Here is a 21,404-nt window from a genome sequence, read left to right on the forward strand (position 1 = left end):
CCACAGTCGGTGGTTCTCCATAATTCATTTGCAGCACTCTCAGAATGTAAGGACAACATGGATATGGACTCAAGCACAGAGGGTGAGAAACCATCGACTCCTATGTCTAATGTATGCAACAGAAAAGATAAAGTGAAGTCTCAAAGGAAGCAGCTGTTGCTGGGTGATTCAATCATAAGAAGTGTGGAGCTTAAAGAAAATGGTTTTGTGAGATGTCTCCCTGGGGCTACTGCTAGAAGAGATAGAAGACGTATTATTAATATTGTTAAGCAAGCAAAGCAGGAAGGGGACGTGGATGTTCTTGTCCATCTAGGGACAAATGACCTGGCTTGCAATGAAGTGTCAGAGGTGAAAAAATCTTTTATCACACTTGGTAATGACGTACAGGATTTTGCATCAACCATTTCATTTTCTGAAGTTCTGCCTGTGCATAATGTTCAGAATGATAGGCAGAGGCGCATAAAGGAGTTCAACATATGGCTTGGTAAATGGTGTCAAGAGCAAGGATTTGGCTTTGTTTCTCATGATAGCTCTACTTGGAATAGAAAGGAACTGTACAAAAAAGATGGTTTGCATCTTTCTCTCAAAGGAAGAAATGTACTTAGTGAACAACTCCAAGAATTTGCGAAAGAGTATTTAAACTAGGAAGGGGGGGCAAAAGAGTGAAAATAAAAGAGTCCAATTGCCCCCCGAAACAATGCCAGAACAGGTCAGAAGCACAGAGGTTAAGAAATGATAAGCTCAGAGTCCTGTCTACAAATGCTCGCAGTTTAGGTAAAAAAATCAATGAACTTGGGTCAATAATGGCATCTGAGAATGTAGATTTAGTGGCTGCTACGGAGACATGGTTTAATGAAAGAAATGACTGGGACATAACCATACCAGGGTACTCTTTATACAGAAGAGACAGAGAAGGCAAGAAAGGAGGAGGAGTGGCCCTGTATGTGAAAGATAGCATTAAATCTAACCTAATACAAGTTGGTGAGGCCAACATAGAGTCAGTTTGGGTTACGTTGCAGTTTGCTAACCATGCAGTAACTCGTGTAGGTGTGATATATAGACCACCTGGTCAAGTTAAAGAACTAGATGATCTACTAGTTGAAGAAATAGCTAAAATGACAATGAAAGGAGAAGTTATCATTATGGGAGATTTCAATCTTCCAGATATAAACTGGAAAACCAAAATAGCAAGTTCTACCAGGAGTACAGATATTCTAAATTCCCTACTGGGGTTATCTCTACAACAAGTGGTTGAGGAGCCAACCCGGAGGGAGGCCATTTTGGATTTAGTATTCACAAATGGGGATTCGGTATATGATGTCATTGTAGGCGAAACCTTGGGATCTAGTGATCACCAGTCAGTGTGGTTTAATATAAGAACTGTGAAAGAGTCCCACCACACAAAAACAAAAGTTTTAGATTTTAGAAAAACAGACTTTTCAAAAATGAAATTAGTCATAAATGAGTCCTTATCAGACTGGAACGGATTAAATGGAGTCCAGGAGAAATGGGACTACTTAAAAGGTGCATTATTGAAGGCAACAGAAAATTGCATTAGACTTGTCAGTAAAAGCAAAAAAAGGAGGAGACCACTGTGGTACTCAGCAGAAGTGGCCCAAATCATTAAAAATAAAAAGCTAGCATTTTGTAATTATAAAAAAAAACAGAGCAATGAAGATAAGGAAATCTACAAGATTAGGCAGAGAGAGGCTAAGCAAGTTATAAGAACTTCTAAAGCGCAGGCAGAAGAAAAACTAGCTCAGTCTATGAAAAAAGGGGATAAGACATTCTTCAGATATATAAATGAAAAAAGGAAATTAAAACAAGGAATAACTAAATTAAAAACAAAGGACGGAAGGTATGTAGAAGAGAATAAAGGGCTAGCCGACTGCCTTAATGAATACTTCTGTTCAGTTTTTACAAAAGAAAAAGGAGAAGGACCTCCACTAGAAAGAATGACTAATAAATCGTTTGATGCATGTATCTTTACAGAGGAAGATGTTCTAAGTTTGCTGTCTAAGGTGAAGACAAATAAGTCACAGGGGCCTGATGAGATACACCCAAAATTATTAAAAGAGCTTAGTGGTGAGCTGGCTAAACCGTTAACAGATTAATTTAACCAATCATTAGTAACAGGAGTCGTCCCGGAAGATTGGAAATTGGCAAATGTCGTGCCCATTCACAAGAAAGGTAGTAGGGAGGAATCGAGCAACTATAGACCAGTGAGTCTGACATCAATAGTAGGCAAATTAATGGAAACCCTATTTAAGGATAGGATTGTGGAACATCTAAAATCCCATGGATTGCAAGATGAAAAACAACATGGGTTTACTTCAGGGAGATCATGTCAAACAAATCTTATAGATTTTTTTGACTGGGTGAATAAAATAATAGACGGTGGAGGTGCAGTAGACATCGCATATCTAGATTTTAGTAAGGCTTTTGACACTGTCCCACATAGAAGACTTATCAATAAACTGCAGTCATTGAGCATGGACTCCCATATTGTTGAGTGGATTAGGCAGTGGCTGAGTGACAGACAACAGAGGGTTGTAGTCAATGGAGAACATTCAAAACAAGGTCATGTTACCAGTGGGGTTCCACAGGGATCTGTACTGGGACCGATTTTGTTTAATATCTTCATAAGTGATATTGCAAAAGGCCTCGATGGTAAGGTTTGTCTTTTTGCTGATGACACAAAGATATGTAACAGGGTTGATGTTCCTGGAGGGAAACGCCAAATGGAAAAGGATTTAGGAAAACTAGAAGAATAGTCAGAACTCTGGAAACTGAAATTTAATGTGGATAAGTGCAAGATAATGCACCTGGGGCGTAAAAACCCAAGGGCAGAATATAGAATATTTGACACAGTCTTGACCTCAGTATCTGAGGAAAGGGATTTAGGAGTAATTATTTCAGAAGACTTAAAGGTGGGAAGACAATGTAATAGAGCAGCACGAAATGCCAGCAGAATGCTTGGATGTATAGGGAGAGGTATAAGCAGTAGAAAGAGTGAAGTGCTTATGCCGCTGTACAGAACACTGGTGAGACCTCACTTGGAGTATTGTGCGCAGTACTGGAGGCCATATCTCCAGAAGGATATAGATACTCTAGAGAGAGTTCAGAGAAGAGCTACTAAACTAGTACATGGATTGCAGGATAAAACTTACCAGGAAAGGTTAAAGGACCTTAATATGTATAGCTTGGAAGAAAGAAGAGACAGAGGGGATATGATAGAAACTTTTAAATACATAAAGGGAATCAACTCGGTAAAGGAGGAGAGCATATTTAAAAGAAGAAAAACTACCACAAGAGGACACAGTTTTAAATTAGAGGGGCAAAGGTTTAAAAGTAATATAAGGAAGTATTACTTTACTGAGAGAGTAGTGGATGCATGGAATAGCCTTCCTGCAGAAGTGGTAGCTGCAAATACAGTGAAGGGGTTTAAGCATGCATGGGATAGGCATAAGGCCATCCTTCATATAAGATAAGGGCCGGGGGCTATCCATAGTATTCAGTATATTGGGCAGACTAGATGGGCCAAATGGTTCTTATCTGCCGACACATTCTATGTTTCTATGTTTCTATGTTGTTGTGCACCATGATAGCCTTTGAGAGCAGTTGCGTGAGGTCAATGGAACACCTGCAGCTGGATGTCTGTCTGGACACTGATTTACCAGTGCAAACACCTTCTGACGGTTTGTGTAGACACTGCCCCTAGGCTTGGGATGTGACGCCCAATTTCACTTGCAGTACAGAATGTGCCATTCTTCTAATCAGATGATCTGTTCCGTACAGAGGTTCGTCTCTGTGCACCTCTTGCTGTTCTATTCTAGTTCATCATTGTTCTCCCAACCATCAGGACACTGCACACTGAGCAGTGCTGACATCTCATCCTACGCACATAGTGATCTTGCCAGACTGATAACCTACGGTCTCTCAGTTCAAGGATTCTGTCCCTCTCAGTTTGTAACAAGTGGCAATAACAGGAGGCACTGGACAAACATCCCACACGACTTTAGCTGATTTTTGACATTTCAAAAATTTTGCTTTTGCTTTATGCCCCTTTCCACATGCCACAGATTGGAGCTAGGTGCTTGAAAATTTGATCATCGGCAGGTCTTAGCGATACCTGCAGCTTCCTCAATTTTCATAACCAAATCACTATTTTTTAGCTGATTTTGCTAGGGAAAGCCTTTTCAGGCCAAACATTTCTCCTGCAGCAGTCCCTTAGATGAATGAAAGTAATACATATGTAGTTACGTGAGTGTTTCATACATGGTCATAGGTTCTGCTTTTTCACTAAAAACACTCACAGAGTTAATAGTGTGCCAGAGGTGTAGCTATAGGAGGTGCAGAGGCAGCAATCACACTAAGGCTATGGTGCCTAAAGGGACCCAAAGGCCGTAATATAAATTGAGCATGGTAGGTGGACGACCCTGTTACATATTTTGCTATGGGATGTAAGACACATTGCGTATTGTGCACGGAATTAACACATGTTTTTATGCACAAGTCACCGATTTACTGCAGATTTATCTGCCTTTCTTCCAAGGTAATCCACGGCGACAAATTTGCATCAAAACATGCAGGTTTTGGTGCAGATTTGCTTGCATTGATTCCTAGGCCAGTGACGTTATGTTCATCAGTCACGTGGCCTAGGCACAGCTCAGTCCTATTCAAGTGAATGGGGCTGAGCTGCAATACCAAACACAGCCTCTATAAAATGTATGGCGCTGTGCTTGGTAAGCTGCGAGGAGACCAGGGCGCTCACGAGATCACTGTGGCCTCTTCAAACAGGTGATCACTGAGATTTCTGGAAGTCGGAGCCCCAGCAATCAGGTATTGATGACTATCCTGAGAACAGGTCATCAATATTAAACCCTGGAAAAACCCCTTTAATATGGAAAATGCATGAAAAATCTGCAACGATTCCACAACAAAAGTTAACTTGCTGTGGATTAAAAAATCTGCATCAGAGGTGAATTTCTGCACAGAAAATATACGTGGGGTGTGGATGAGATTTCTACAGATCTCATTCACTTTGCTGGGACTGTAATAAGCTGCTGATATTCTGCCACAAATCTGGACAGAAAGTCTGCAGCAAATCCTTGTATGGCTGAGCCCTAAAACGCTGTTGTGTGCCCCATGCAGACCCGCAATCTATACGCCAGGTGTGAAGATGCCCTAAGAGTGTCATGTTACACCTCTGCAGTGGACCCCCTAATTACCCTGCTAGTCTTGATGATGAACAAGTTGACCCAACTAAGCTTTCTCGAGGCTCAGAGTCGACCTAGATTATTGCCCTAAAGTCCCAAAGTAATAAATACAAATATATAAACCATTACAGCAGCAAATACATCATATACAAGCAAGTGAAGAGCAAACGTAAAAAGACGCACCGCTTCAAGCTGTTGTCCTCTATATATGTGGTACATGTTTTCTTTTTAAATAATTTGGGGATCCAGCTCTGTAGATAGAGAAGAACAGTAATTACATATTTGCAAATTTATCAAAATGGTAACTACATGAAGAATGAGGGTAATGAAGGAATTGGGTAGTACAAGGACATGTAACGTCAGGCACCATTCACACCTTCATCGTATATATGAGTTGGCATGTCAATAAAATAATAAAATCAATCGATAAAGTGCAAGGTATGAAGAAAAGGAGAACTTATCTTGAAGTGAAAGGTTACAGTCTTCGGTGTCCATCATTATGAGTCATCAGTTTGATGAAGAGGTGTGACAGGTCATAGCATTGCCTTTTAGTAGATTCACCCTCACCCTTGATAAACAAGCTAAAATTTTCTGGTGAAAAACCGGATTCTATACAAACATTGATAACTAGTAAAATAGGTCTTGGGACATGTCCACCACCTACTCATACTAGCTTTACTTTGTTTACATTGTATTGAATACTGTACAAAAGGTAATGGTCTTCTCTGCATGGACGATCTGGTATGGTGAAAAATAGACTTTACAGTGGGAAGGAGACTCTAACCCACCTGATGCTTATCTCACTAATTGGACCCAAAATTGGCTAAAAGACTGGCTTCAAAGAGCAGTCATAAATGAGTCCTATTCACTGGACTAATTGCATTTGCGGATCCGCAATACACGGGTGCCGTTCCGTGGGCATTCCGCATCACGGATGCGGAGCCATTCACTTGAATGGGTCCGCAAATCCAGAGATGCGGAACTGAAGCATGGAACGGAACCCTACGGAAGCACTACGGAGTGCTTCCGTGGGGTTTCGTCCCGTACTTCTGTTCCGCAAAAAGATAGAACATGTCCTATCTTTTTGCAGAACGGCCAGATCGCGATCCGCTGCGGCTGCCCCGCGGACTGTGTTTGTGCCATGCGGCCCGCATTTTTCGGGCCACAGCACGACCACGGGGTGCACACGTTCGTGTGCAGGAGGCCTTAACCTGTTTGTAAATTATGCAGAATTTGGACTTCATAGCACTCTCTCTGTTTTTGCGGATGACACAAAGCTCTGTAGTATTGCAGACATTACACTATGGCCAACCCTACAGGGTGAGCTGGATAAACTGGACAAATGGGCAGAAAAAGCCAGAAGAGGATCAATGCTGATGAGGGTATGGTTATACATTTTGGAGCAAAATCTAAACAAACCATTTATACCCTGGATGGATCACAGCTGGGCGAGTCTTCAATGGAAAAGGATTTGGGTATAGATGTTGGAAATAAAGTAAACTATAGCACACAATGCCAGGCTGTTGTGTCAAAAGCCAACAACATATTGTCCTGTATCAGAAAGGGTGTTGCTTATAGAGAAGAAAATATTTTTTTACCCCTTTATAAAGCACTGGTGTGACCACATCTTCAGTATGGAGCCCAATTTTTGGCTTTAGACCATAAAAAAAGACATCAAAGGGATGAATATGATACAATGGAAATGCTATGAAGAAAAGTTATCAAAACTAAATGTATTTACCTAAAAGAAGAGGTCCCTATAAGAACCAATTACCTAAAAGAACAGGTAAATGGTCCCTATAAGAACCAATGTAATAAAAAATATTCTAACAGAGAACACAGGGTCACCGCTTAGAGTTAAAGGAACTGCAATTTCATCATAACGTCCCAAAGCATTGCTTTTACTGTGCAAACCGTACAATTCTGAACATGATCCCACAGGATTTGGTAAAGGATGAAAGTGTGGATAGATTTAAGAAAGAATTAAAACATCTTAATATACAGGGTGTAATGATTGAATGTTCAATATTGAATGTTGATTCAGGGATCTGCCCAGTTGTCAGACGAGGTCAGGAAGAGCAGTTTTGGCCTTCCTGTGCAGGGATGGACTGGCCATAGACCCTACAGGGAAATTTCCCGGTGGGCCAATGCCCAGGGGGGCACTCGCCTCCTGTAAGGTACATAGCAATCTGATGCTCTCAGCATGAATTAATGCTAGGAGCATCCGGCTGGCAAAAGTAAGATCCCTCCTACACTGAACTCTATTGACATCCTCAGGACGGTGATAGAGTAGAATGCTGCAGTGGGGCTGCAGTATTTTGTGCTGCACTGTGTATTTGGTTCTGCTGGAGCACTATTCTGTGCTACAGTACAGTATTACTGGCCCAGCCTACTTATGTTGGCCCTGCCTGCTTACATTGGTCATGCCTTCTGTCAATACCCACCTACAACATGGGGCCACTTTTAGTTTTTTTTCCCAGGGCCACTTTAAGTTCCCAGTCCGTCCCTGTTCCATTTGAGTTTCTAAGTATAAAAAGATTGAACTTGATGGAATTAGGACTTTTTCCAGTCCAAAAAACTATGTAACTTTGAAGAAATCTTAATTATTCATGTAAATATAAGGATGCAATCATACTTGTGAAAATGTAGTGGTGTTGTGCATCTGTTGGTATTGTGAGAGTTTAGGCTTTCATTATGTCACATGCATATCTATGCATCTGCATACGGTTCTATGGCAGGTATATATCACATCAAAGGGCTTCAGTAAATAGGTCACAATGGACTAGCCCCAATTTTTGTGAAAACATTACTGTAGGGGTACCACAGCCATGAAGAGCATGGTGTGAGATATGCCTACCTTTGGTTCACTGTAATGCAATATATGCCATCTTGATACATTTGGACAATATTGTTTCTAAAGACTTTCTCTCCCCTTGTGAAGTGACTTTGTAATATTTAGGATTGTGAATGTAGCTCTGAAGTATGAGACAGGCTGTAACTAGAGCTGGCCATAAATAGCCAAATTTGCCAATTTCGGTGTGTCCGGCCAACCATGTAATGTATATGGGAGGGTGCCAAGTCTCATGGCGGCAGATGTAAAAGGAAAGAAGAGTCAGGCATATTGAATTTCAACATGCGCAATTCCTTTTGTTCTCTGGAGGAGTCTGGCGGCAGCTCACTCCCTTTTTCTCATGGCCAAGCCCAGTGTGCATGTGAAAAAGGCCTCATGCACATTTCTGTAGAAATGTCCTATTTTACTGGGATGCAGAGCGGACATACGGATGTGGACAGCACATGGTGTGCTGTCTGCATCTTTTGTGGTCATGTTAAAATGAATGGGATCCAGGCCGTTTAAAGGATCTGTACAAGATAAGTAAGTGAAGAAAAGTCTAGAAGATAGATAGATATATAGATATGAGATAGATAGATAGATAGATAGATAGATATGACATTGATCGATAATAGATAGATAGATACTTATTGTAATAAGTCACAAATAGACATTGAGTATAATATACAGTTAATTTAAATTATGGCGTGGCTACAAAGTAGTAAAGGCACACCAGTTGTGAGTCATAGTAAGAACTGTCTTGGAAATGTCCGTGCTAAAATAGGCACTTGTACTCAAACACCTGAAAGTGGCAATTCCACTGTCTGCTGCCAGCTAGTGAGGACTGGCATTGCGAAAGACGAGAAAAAGACGCTAGGATTACTTCATGTCGATCTGAGAAAAGGCTTGTAGGACTGGTTTGTCGGCTTTCAATCCAGCTTAGTCACTGATCTGTGGGATTCGTGACTAATCCGTTAAGGGAATTGACTGATTCCTGTTCGCACACAATTAACCGCATCCTTCGAAAGCAACCTGTTGATCACCCTGGAGACAAAACACTGGCAGCCGAAGAATATGTATATGTAGAGTGATATACTGAAGTGTATCGCATAAACGAAGTATTGCACTTAAAGGGGATATCTTAAAGGGAACCTGTCAGGATCATTAAAGGGGATACAACTCGCAGCGCAAGTATGAGTCTGCAAACCGGTTCTAACCCCAGGCTGGGATCACATGTCCAATGTACGGCACGTGATCCTGGAAGTGGTGGCCGCAAGGGTTCCTGGCCCACCATCATGGTTTTGTATTGCAGGAGATTATGACCCTGATTTTATCTATATTTTTGTCTGTAAATTGCGATTTTTCTGTCTTTTTACTTGTAAGACACATTTATCAATAGTCTGCAACAGGCCAAAGCTATTTCTTGCTCCTGCTAAGTCAACTTGAGAAATCCAGCTGCTTGTGCCCGTTTCTGTAGTTTTTGGACTTATTCATCATAGAGGATTGTCTCAAAAACGTGTCTCAGCTGCACTCCGCTCCTGAGCGGCAGGTGAAAATAGGTCAGAATGAGATAGTTCAGCCTAGGTAGCTAACCATAGGGTGTAGTGCTGCTGAGATCCCCAAAAATCACCTGGGAGGGAACCCCGCAGTAAGTGTACAATTTGCAAACAACATGGCCACGGACAAAATAAAGCATTACGCAGGCTTTGTGTCTGACAAAGGGGAAAGGACACATAAAAATACAGGTAATTGGGCATCTGAAGCCTTACACCCATGGGTGTGACTGTGTTGTTTAGACAAAACAGACAATGGAACTGCAACATGATGATGGTTTTCAGTCTCTGCCATGGAGAAGAAATGTCTTGTTGCTATTTGGAGCCCCATATCAGATTTTTACAAAGTGGGAAAAGGAGGTCACTATGTTTATGCTCAAAGGGAACCTGTCACCGGGATTTTGGGTATAGAGCTGAGGACATGGGCTGCTAGATGGCCACTAACACATCCGCAATATCCAGTCCCCATAGCTCTGTGTGCTTTTATTGTGTATAAAACCCGATTTGATACATATGCAAATTAACCTGAGATGAGTCCTGTATGTGAGATGAGTCAGGGACAGGACTCATCTCAGGGTAATTTGCATATGTATCAAATCGTTTTTTTTACACAATAAAAGCACACAGAGCTATGGGGACTGGGTATTGCGGATGTGCTAGCGGCCATCTAGCAGCCCATGTCGTCAGCGCTATACACAAAATCCCAGTGACGGGTTCCCTTTAATATGGACATACACATAAGATACTACTCTGCCCGGTCGACTTTCTCGGACTATCCTCGTACACGACACAAATCCTGTTCACTGTCTTCCAAAGTCTTTGGTCTTTTCCCATGACATAAACAGCCAGTGGTTTAGAATTGCACCATCCAACGTGAAATGCAATTTCTACGCTGAGCACATTTACCAAATTTATTCTCTCTCACAACAGACCCCGTTCTTTGCAAATTCCGACACACAAAAAGCTTTTTCTTGCTTTAATGTCCCCATCCAAAACCTGCCCCTCTGTGTATAGGTTTAAACTAACGTAAGGGGCAGATTCATAAAAACTGTGTAAAAGAAAACTTTGTTGCCCATAGCAACCAATCCCAGCACAGCTTTCATTTTTCATGAGCAGAATTTGTACAGGCACCATCCTTTCTGAATCGCCCTGTATTGCATGTTGCCTATTGAAATGAATGGGCGTTTTGCAAATTCTTTGGACCCCTGAGACTGATGCCATCTCAGGGATACATAATCATCCAGAGGTAGTGGCCAATTACTGTTTTGCATATAATTAGCCAAATCCTTTGAGAGAAATTTCCCAGGTAACAAAACCAGTCTCCCAGTGGTAAAACACATTCGCTGGTATACAGCACTGTGGAGAACCTACAGCCACCAGGATCTAGGTTGAGCCCAATGACTTCTGCTATACTCAGCTACCTGACTGAATACATGAAGAGTCATATAGAGAGTAATGTAATTATAAGGCATATAGATGGCCGCTGCAAAAAAAAAAGATCAAAACTGTTCTGTGTAAAGCCCCTCAAAAGACAAAGAGGGAAATTTATTAATCTGCATTTTACGCCGATCTTTCATATGTCCTGCACCACCAGAAGAAGAACTTATGAAGCACTGAGAAGTATGGTAGGTCATCAATAACGAACTCCCAGAAAATCCCATTAAGGAGAATCTGTCACCCCTATTTTTGACAAAAATCTACAGTAATACATGTGTAGTATTTCAGATAAAGACTCTAGACTAGTGATGGGGAACCTTTTAGAGGCCAAGTGCCCACACTGCAACCCAAAACCCACTTATTTATCGCAAAGTGCCAACACAGCAATTTACCCTGAACACTACAGTCCAGCATAGCATATCTTCCATGTACTTTATGATTTAGCTACAATAGCCTGCCTACATTCAGTGCGCTGCCTGTGCTGTTCACAGTGCGCCCTGCGCTGATAATTGCCAGGAAGAGTCTAAGACATATTGGTACACCATAGACTTTATCCAGGGTACGAGTGCCCACAGAGAGGACTCTGAGTGCCGCCTCTGGCACTCGTGCCATAGGTTCGCCACCACGGCTCTAGATCACTTTTTAAAAATTATTTTACTACTGCCCTTGATTCCCCCGCTGTCAGCTCTAAAAGCTGCGCTGAAATACACAGTCTGGACTACTGTGCTTTCATAACATAATGGAGAGGACTCATGTGGACATGCGCAGCAGTCCTGACAATGTATTTCAATGCAGCTCTAAGCACTGTCAGTGAGGGATCGGGGGTAGTAGGAAAATAAAAAATAGTGATCTGGATTTCTTATCTCCAGTAATACTCATGTATTACTTTAGAAAACAGTTCAAAATCAGGGTGACAGATTCCCTTTAATATTATTAGTAGGAGTCAGACATTCAAGTTAGGCCGAGTTCATATATCTGTTGAATGTTTTCCGCAGGCTGTTCTTTACCAGTAATGAGGTCCGGCGGTGATCTGACCGCTTTCCGGCATAAATACCGGGTTTTGGCCAGACAAATATCGCTGCCTGCATAATTTCTGATGGAGAATGTATATTTTTGGAGTGTGGGAGGAAATGAGAGTACCCAGAAAAAACCCAAGACATAGGGACGACTTAATATGGTAGATTTGGTGATTTCTAAAACAGGGATACCCCTTTGCTTGGTTTTCCTTCCCTGGAGAGTTATCTGGCTTTCATTGTGTTGAAGACCTATAACTCGGTCTCTACAGTTATTTTGCATACGTATTAAAGGTGCCCATACACGTTCAATAGCTGTTGGGCAAAAATGTATGTTTGTCAGTGGGGAGAGAGAAGAATTGTCATTCTAGAGGACAAAAAGATTGTCCAATAAAATAAAAAGGGCCTGATTCTCAGATGTTGTTGGGGGAGAGCCAGGAGCTCTCTATACATTAGATTGTTAGTCAACCCAACAAAAAATGGCAGGTTTGGCCGACAATACTCTAATATGTATGGGGGCCCCAAATCCATCACTGAGCTCTTTAATCTGCACGGTGTCATACTGATAAATATTCCTTATCGCAGCAATAAAAAACTTTAGCCTGGAGCCAGAGGAGACTGTTGTCTAGACGAGCAGGGATCACCTAGGTCATTATGTAATATCCCTGCCCTGAAAACAGGTTTTAGAAGTTGTGGTCAAAGTTTTCAATTAAAGCAAAGGTTATAGCTGCTGAGCAACTCTTCTGTCCCTTCTGTCATACATCCCTGTCATAGATGAAATTGCTGATAGCTGGAACTTATAAATAAACGAGCAACTGGCTTGATTCCAAACTAAGGAGCATATAGGTGAACCCTTTAAAACCCTAAGAGCTCTCCCTGACTGCTATGCACATTCAAGGGTCTCAATGGTAGACGATTGCATGCCCACGTACCTAAGACTGTGTGACACCTGAAAACCCTATAATAGTGAGGGGACACGACCACCGGCTCCCTGCACTTAATACGGACGGAGTCAGGGTCACCTAGAATCAAGCCAGCAAGGAAACACAATAAAGGAAAAAACTTATCTGAGCAAGCAGCAGCAGCCTCCAGCAGTGAACACTTCATCCAGGAAGTAGTATAAACCGCAAAGTGAGGAAGTATGGGAGGGAATATAAAGGAAGACGATTAGTCTAAATAAGTGACACCTGGCAGAAGGAAAGGAGATGATAAAGTGAAACCAAAACAAAGAACGTCATACAAGAGGTAGAGAAGAACATCTGTCAGACCTTCTCACAGAACTGGCGGTGACAGTACCCCTCCCTCTACGAGTGGACTCCGAACACTCAGAGCCCACCTTCTCAGGATGAGACCTATGGAAAGCCCTGATGAGACGAGTGGCCTTAATGTCCGCCACTGGGACCCACATCCTCTCCTCAGGACCATAACCCTCCCAATGAACGAGGTACTGAAGAGAACCGCGGATAATGCGAGAATCCACAATCCTAGAAACCTGAAATTCAAGATTAACATCAACAAAAATCGGAGGAGGAGGCAAAGAGGAGGGTACAGTGGGTTGGACATAAGGTTTTAATAGGGACCTGTGAAAAACATTATCAATCTTCCAAGTCTGTAGAAGATCAAGACGGAAGGCAACGGGATTGATGACGGACAAGATTTTGTAAGGCCTAATAAACTTAGGACCCAACTTCCAGGAGGGAACCTTCAGTTTGATATTCTTTGTAGACAACCACACCAGATCACCCACATTCAGGTCCGAACCAGGCACACGTCTTTTATCCGCCACACGCTTATATATCTCACTCATCCTCTTCAGATTACCCTGAATCTTTTGCCAAATAAATGACAAAGACGAGGAAAATCTCTCCTCATCAGGTAAACCAGAAGACCCCTCTCCAGAGAATGTCCCAAACTGCGGATGAAACCCATATGCACCAAAAAATGGTGACTTATCAGAGGACTCCTGGCAACGGTTATTTAAAGCAAACTCAGCAAGGGACAAAAAAGAATACCAATCCTCCTGATTCTCCGCTACAAAACAGCGCAGATATGTCTCCAGATTCTGATTGATGCGTTCAGTCTGACCATTCGACTGCGGGTGAAAAGCAGAAGAGAACGACAACCGAACTCCCAAGCGAGAACAGAAGGCCTTCCAGAATCTGGAAACAAATTGCATGCCCCTATCAGAAACAATGTCTGAAGGAATGCCATGCAATTTAACAATGTGATCAGCAAACGCTTGCGCCACCGTCTTAGCATTGGGTAACCTAGGAAAGGGAATGAAATGCGCCATTTTGCTAAAACAGTCCACTACCACCAGAATCACAGTCTTCTCCGAGGAACGAGGCAGGTCCGTAATGAAGTCCATGGACAGATGCGTCCAAGGATGGGAAGGAATGGCATACGGGAGGAGAGAACCTGATGGCCGTGAATGAGGGACCTTGGCATGAGCGCAGGTCTCGCAGGCTGCCACAAAACCCTCAACCGTCTTACGAAGAGCCGGCCACCAGAATCTCCGAGCAATGAGATCCACTGTGGCTCTTCTCCCCGGGTGCCCAGCAAGGACAGTATCGTGGTGCTCCTTAAAAACCTTGTGTCGTAAATAGAGAGGCACAAACAACCTCCCAGGAGGACAAAGATCAGGAGCCTCTGCCTGGGCTGCCTGAACCTCTGCCTCCAAATCAGGATAAAGAGCAGAGACGATGACCCCTTCAGCCAAAATTGGACCCGAGTCTTCAAAGTTCCCCCCTCCCGGAAAACAACGTGACAGGGCATCCGCCTTCACATTTTTAACCCCAGGGCGGAACGTAACAACAATATTAAACCTAGAAAAGAACAAAGACCATCTGGCCTGTCTCGGGTTCAGACGCTTAGCCGATTCCAAGTAGGCTAGATTTTTATGGTCGGTAAACACGTTAATAGGGTGTCTGGCTCCCTCTAACCAATGGCGCCATTCCTCAAAAGCTAATTTGATGGCCAACAACTCCCTATCTCCCACATCGTAATTTCTCTCTGCAGAGAAGAGTTTCCTTGAGAAAAAGGCACACGGTCGCCATTTGGCAGGAGAGGGACCCTGAGATAAGACCACACCCACCTCAGAAGTATCCACCTCAACAATAAAAGGTAGAGAGACATCAGGTTGTACCAAAATGGGAGCGGAAGCAAAACACTCTTTAATACTAGAAAAGGCTTTAAGCGCATCTACCGACACAAGGAAAAATCCACCCCCTTTTAGTCATATCAGTGGGTGGCTTAAAAACAGAGGAATAATTCAAAATGAACTTTCTGTAATAATTGGCAAAACCCAAAAACCGCATCAGCACCTTCTGATTCTCAGGAAGCTCCCAATCAAGCACAGCGCGGACCTTCTCAGGGTCCATCCGAAAACCAGAAGCGGAAAGAAGAAAACCAAGAAATTGAATCTCCGGAACCGCAAACACATTTCTCCAGTTTAGCGTACAATTTATTCTCCCGCAGAATCAGCAAGACCTGACATAGGTGGTCCCGATGAGTCTTGACATCAGGTGAAAAAAATCAAAATGTCATCTAGATACACCAGTACAAATTTCCCCATTAAATGATAAAAAATGCTGTTCACAAAATGCTGGAAGACGGCCGGAGCATTCATTAAACCAAAAGGCATAACCAAATTCTCGAAATGACCCTCAGGAGTATTGAAGGCCGTCTTCCATTCGTCCCCTTCCCTGACCCTGACTAGGTTGTATGCCCCTCTTAAATCCAACTTAGAAAAAACTTTAGCCCCAACAATCTGGTTAAACAGGTCCGGGATCAGAGGAAGCGGATATGGGTCACGAATCGCGATACGGTTCAGCTCCCTGAAATCCAGACAAGGTCTTAAAGAAGCATCTTTTTTCTTAACAAAAAAAAAAAAACAGCGGCAACAGGTGACTTCGAGGGTCGGATGTGTCCCTTTCTCAGGCTCTCAGAGATATAAGTACGCATAGCGACTATTTCAGGTTGGGAGAGATTGTATAATCGTGATTTTGGCAGCTTGGCGCTTGGGATGAGATTAATAGGGCAGTCGTACTCCCGGTGAGGGGGCAACTCCTGGACACCACTCTCGGAAAACACATCAAAAATTCAGAGAGAAAAGATGGCACAGTTTTGGTAGAAACCTCTGAAAGAGATGCCGTGAGGCAATTCTCTCTGCAAAACTCACTCCAGGGTAGCCCCAACACTAGAGGAGTAGGTAATCCGCTTTAGACGAAACATGACATATCCTCAACATGAGCGTCACCCACAGTAAACGGATATTGTGAACTATGCCCTTTAAAGATCTTTGAGAAAGTGGAGCGGAATCGATAGCAAAAATAGGTATATCCTTTTCCAAAGTGCAAACTTGGAAACCATACGTTGTGGCAAATTGATTATCAATGATATTGACAGCTGCTCCACTATCTACAAAAATCTCACAAACAATGTTCTTGCTGTCTAGCGCCACCCTGGCAGGTAGGAGAAAACGGGAACTACAAGCAAACGGCAAACCTTCAATTTCCACATCAACCTTGCCAATAGTAGCAAATGGAAAGTTTTTAGAGGGTTTCTTTTTTTATTTTATTTTTATTTTTTACCCTCAGAAAACTCCATGAATCTCCTAGAGGGGCAAACATTAGCCAAATGATTTATACCCCCACAACAGAAACAATCCCTCCTCTGAGAGCTGAATCCTCTACTATCAGAGACAAGCAAACCCAGCTGCATGGCCTCCTCCTCAGAGGGGATTGAGACAGACTGAGACCCCTGCGCACTGAATGAGATAGCCCCACTGTCCTTGGGCTGAATATGACAGGAAAGAGTAGTCTCCTCTCTCTCTCTAAGACGCCTGTCAATACGAACAGCTAGAGACATGACAGACTCTAACGACGCTGGTCTCTCATGAAAAGCAAATGCATCTTTCAATCTTTCCGAAAGACCATGGCAAAATTGACTTCGGAGTGCAGCATCATTCCAACTAGTATCAGCTGCCCATCTCCGAAATTTAGAACAATATATCTCTGCGGACTGTTTACCCTGGCATAAAAGACGCAGTTTAGATTCAGCCAGAGCAATACGATCCAGGTCATCATATAACTGCCCCAGGGCTACAAAAAATTCATCCACCGATCGGAGGGGCCGTGCCCCCACCGGCAGCGAAAAGGCCCAAGACTGAGCGTTATCCCTGAGCAGCGAGATGATGATCCCCACCCTCTGCTCCTCATCACCAGAGGAATGGGAAAGTATGAGAAAATTGAGTTTGCAAGCCTCTCTAAAGCTAACAAAATTCTCACTACCGCCGGAGAACGTATCCGGAAGCGAGATCTTAGGCTCGGAACAAACTCCATGAACGCCAGCAGAACCGGTCACCTGAAACTGAGACACAGTTTTACGGAGATCTGCTACCGCCAGCGAAAGACCTTGCATGCGGTCAATCAAGGCTGAAACCGGATCCATGGGGACAAGAATTATCCCCATTTTAATGTTAGAAACAGGGCGTTGGGGGGTACTATTTCTCCTTGTGGAGAACGTCTAGTGGGTGTAAGGAGTCTTATAGGCCATGCAATACTGCTCTCTTTCCAAAAAAAGGAAATAAAGCTGGGTCAATGTTCAACTTTTTTTTAACAGATCTTGAGACATAATTTAGGGCTATAGCCAAGCCAGAACTAATCTGCAGAGGGCTGTTTTCTGGGTGATTGGCCCTCATCAGTACAGAGCAGAAAGAACTGAGAGGGCGTTGCGCCACACTGATGAGGAACAATCAACCCAAAACCGCTATCTGTAGATGAGATAACCTACAAAGAGACACTGAGAACTATTAAGCTAAAAAATATTATTTTATTGAGCATATAGTTAAAAAACATATACAAAGAGATGACAAACAAGTGCAGAAATAGTGCAGTACAATCCTGGGAGAGTTTATCCAGTATAACAGAGTAATAGGGTAAGTGACCAAAGATATAGATGCCTGTATATAGAAGAAGCTCCTGTACAAAAAATACACTTGAGAAGAGTCCACAATGCAAATGAATGCATTCAATATAAAAGTGCAAGTGCGTATAATCAATTGTAAGTAGGGGGCAAAAGGTATAAACCCTCAGATGTGACTCTTTCCAAATGTATAGTTGTATCTATACAGCTACATGTAACAAACAGTAAAGTGCATGTGCAAGCTGTAGGAGATAACGGATGAATGACATGACGATTCAAAAAAGGCAAAGAACCGCAACAAAGGTGGTAAAACATGCGGTCCAAACAAAACAAAGTCACATACCGTATATAGAAGTAACAGGTCCACAGGAAGACTGCACACCCCGACGCGCGTTTCGATTTGAAACCTTCCTCTGGGGAGAGGAGGTACTGAATTGGCTATAATGCATATTTATGTCTCAAGGCCTCTTTAAAAGGTCGAACATTGACTGTTTTGCCAGTCTGTGCCCACTTGTGTATCTCCTCCTTTGGCAGGCATGGACACTGGAAGAGTCACCCCTCCCCAAGTCCTGGCAAGGAGGTGGTCCATGGCCACCAGCATCTCTTCCCTGCTCCACATGCCTGGCCTCTTTTGGCGTCCTCATCTCCTGTCTGCTGTGATCTGTTCCCTAGGCCACGCGTGATTTGTCCCCAATTAATTGCTGCTGTACCTGGGCGATATAAGACACCCTACCCTATGTGCCTAAGAAAAAAGGTTCCTAGCTTGCCTAGTCACTGCAAAGGTATGTTTATTGTTATCTAACCTTCCATGCCAAACAACTGCCCATTTACTGTATTGTACCTTCTCCACCTGCCTGTCACGACTGTATGTGAGCAACAATAGTAATTCACAGTACAGAGCAACTGACTGGACCCAGAACTAGGGAGGATAAAGGGTGACCCCTGTCCGACCCTCAACGCTTTCCCTATTCTGCTAAAGCACATGCCCGGATCCAAATGGCGGAACGAGGCATGCCCACGTGCCTAAGACTAATGACCACTGTAACCCCTGAATAGTGGAAGGGGCACGGCCACCAGTGCCCTACTCAGTATATGGAGGGAACCGTGGCCACCTCAGATCCAGTCAGAAAACAAACAGGAATACAACAATGTCTGCAGACATAGCTGAAGGTGTTATAGCCGCTGAGAAGATGGATCCAAGGACAGGCGGCAATATCCGGAGTGCTAGGCTGCAGCAGAACTCAGTCCAGTGAACTGATAGCTACAAGTGAAGAAACTAAAGCAAGAGCTACAACTGAGATGAGAACTATAATCCACATCATATCATAGGAGGAGGGGTGATAAAAGAGAGGGAAATCAAACACATGAAGGACAGCTGTGGTGAAAGAAACCAAAAGTAAACAGTGTAGTGGAGAAACTCCTCCCAGCTCTAGTAGTGACATCATCACAGGGGTGGAGAAACAGAGCTGTGAGAACGTCCCAAAGCTCTGGTAGTGACACTGCCCTGACCTTCGCCTGTTTATTGTGCTGACCCTGTACCTTTTTACTGGATTTAATGTCCTCACCTAGGTTTGTGCACCGACTATGATTCTGCCTGTCCACTATGGTGCCATACACTGGAGTCTCTTGATCCGCCTGGGTCAGCTGAAGACAAAAATCTGCTGGCAGCACACTTCTCTATGCAGAGTATTCTCTGCTGGATACAAAGTCACCAACCAGGGAACCCCATCCTGAATAGACACGCTAGAAAGAAAGAATGGTAACTATCCAAGCCACTTCTAGAGTTGTCTTCTCTATTAAGGCATATCCCACATGATAAAATATATTAACCAGCCTGGATCAGATGTCAGTGAATGGAGACTATTTCAAGAGGTACCAGCGTGGTGCTTCCCTTGCAGTCAAGACCAGATCCCTGTATAGGTGTGGACAGAATGAAATCAATGGGGGCCTCTTAAATAACGCCCTTACAAGTAGATCTAAGCCATATTCATTGACAAAGTGGCTCCACTACCTCTGCATTTTACAGCAGCTTTCCAACTCGAGGCCCCAAAGGCAAATGCTTTATTTCTTTTTATAAACAGAGATATTTGCATCTAGATACCTAACATGACACTATATTTCTGTGACATGAAGATCAGAAATTCTTATCTCTATTTTTGAATCTACTCTCATAGGAAAAACAAAAAACAGAAGGCCTTCTGAAATATATTTGTCCTCCGGCTATTACACAAATAAAGTCCTGTGAAAAGCAAAGTACACACTCTTTGAAGTCTAGCCTTACTTATATTACCACAATGAAGCCAAATGGAATAGCCATGTGTGAAAAACTAAGCACACCTCATGAATTAAAGGGGCTGTGCAGTGATTACTAATTGCTGACCTATCTTTCAGGGATAGTCATCAACATCAAATTGGTGGGGGTCCGACTCCTATGACCCCCACTGATCAACTGTTTAACAGAGGAGGTGTTACTCCCTGAGAGTACTGCTTCCTGTTCATTACACTTCACTTCATCTCAGAAGTTTCACTCCATTCACTAAATTAAGAGCTTGTACTTGTCATTACACTACGCCACCGATCCACAGGAGACGACGCGCCGGTGTAAAGACTAGGAAGCATAGAGCGCTGCCTCCTTGTCAAACAGCTGATCGGCAGGGGTCCCGGGTGTCAGATGGCCAACCAATCTTCATTTGATGACCTTATCCTAAAAACAGTTCATCAATATAAATTGCACAACCCCTTTAATAGCTTGTAGAGCCACCTTTAGCAGCAATAACTGAAGTGATAGTTTTCTATATGACTTTATAAGTCTCTCACATCATCCCGGAGGGAATTCTGGCCCACTCTTCTTTATAACATTGCTGCAGTTCATTGCGGTTGTGGGCATTCGTTTATGCGCAGCTCTCTAAATGAGCCTCGTCCATTTTTTTCGACCTGGCGTGAGCAGGGAAAGTCGCAGATTGCGGTGCAGAGCACTTTTCACTGCAATCTGCGCCAGAATCTGCCTGAATAGGCGTATTTCTGTTTAAATAATGACTCCCTATGTCTTCCTAAAAACTGTGACATTTAGAGTACCATATGGTGGCACGTGGATTGTCTTAGCGCTCCATGGAGCTGCTGGGATCCTGTATGCTGTCATACAACCTCCTGCACACAGCTTTGGACCTCGTGGTCAACATGGCCAAGTGATGTAGCTGTCCTCCCCCTGGGATCTCAACCCATCAGGCACCCCCCACAAAATAGGCTCAGAATCTACTCCTTGTGCTTCTGAGATACATCGCATGACACCAAGGTGACTTCTGTATCAGCTCAAGAGCTCAGAGACAAATCAACACAGTCACCAACCACTAATTTAAACAAAGTCAAATGCTCATTTAAATATAGTAATTAAAGGGTTAATGTAATTACAATAATTGCAATACATTTT

The 21,404-nt window shown here is 43.1% G+C and overlaps 1 protein-coding gene across 2 annotated transcripts in view; it reads right to left on the minus strand.

Moving 5' to 3' along the window:
• Positions 1-21,404, minus strand: part of TRPM4 (transient receptor potential cation channel subfamily M member 4) — a 163,603-nt gene that overhangs the window by 65,331 nt on the left and 76,868 nt on the right. For both annotated transcript variants that reach the window (XM_040433432.1, XM_040433439.1), the window contains exon 2: positions 5,403-5,470. In XM_040433432.1, coding sequence (XP_040289366.1) covers positions 5,403-5,470 — 68 coding nt within the window. The remainder of the gene's footprint in view (positions 1-5,402; positions 5,471-21,404) is intronic.

This window comes from Bufo bufo, chromosome 1 (assembly GCF_905171765.1).
Source record: "Bufo bufo chromosome 1, aBufBuf1.1, whole genome shotgun sequence".
NCBI lineage: Eukaryota > Metazoa > Chordata > Amphibia > Anura > Bufonidae > Bufo > Bufo bufo.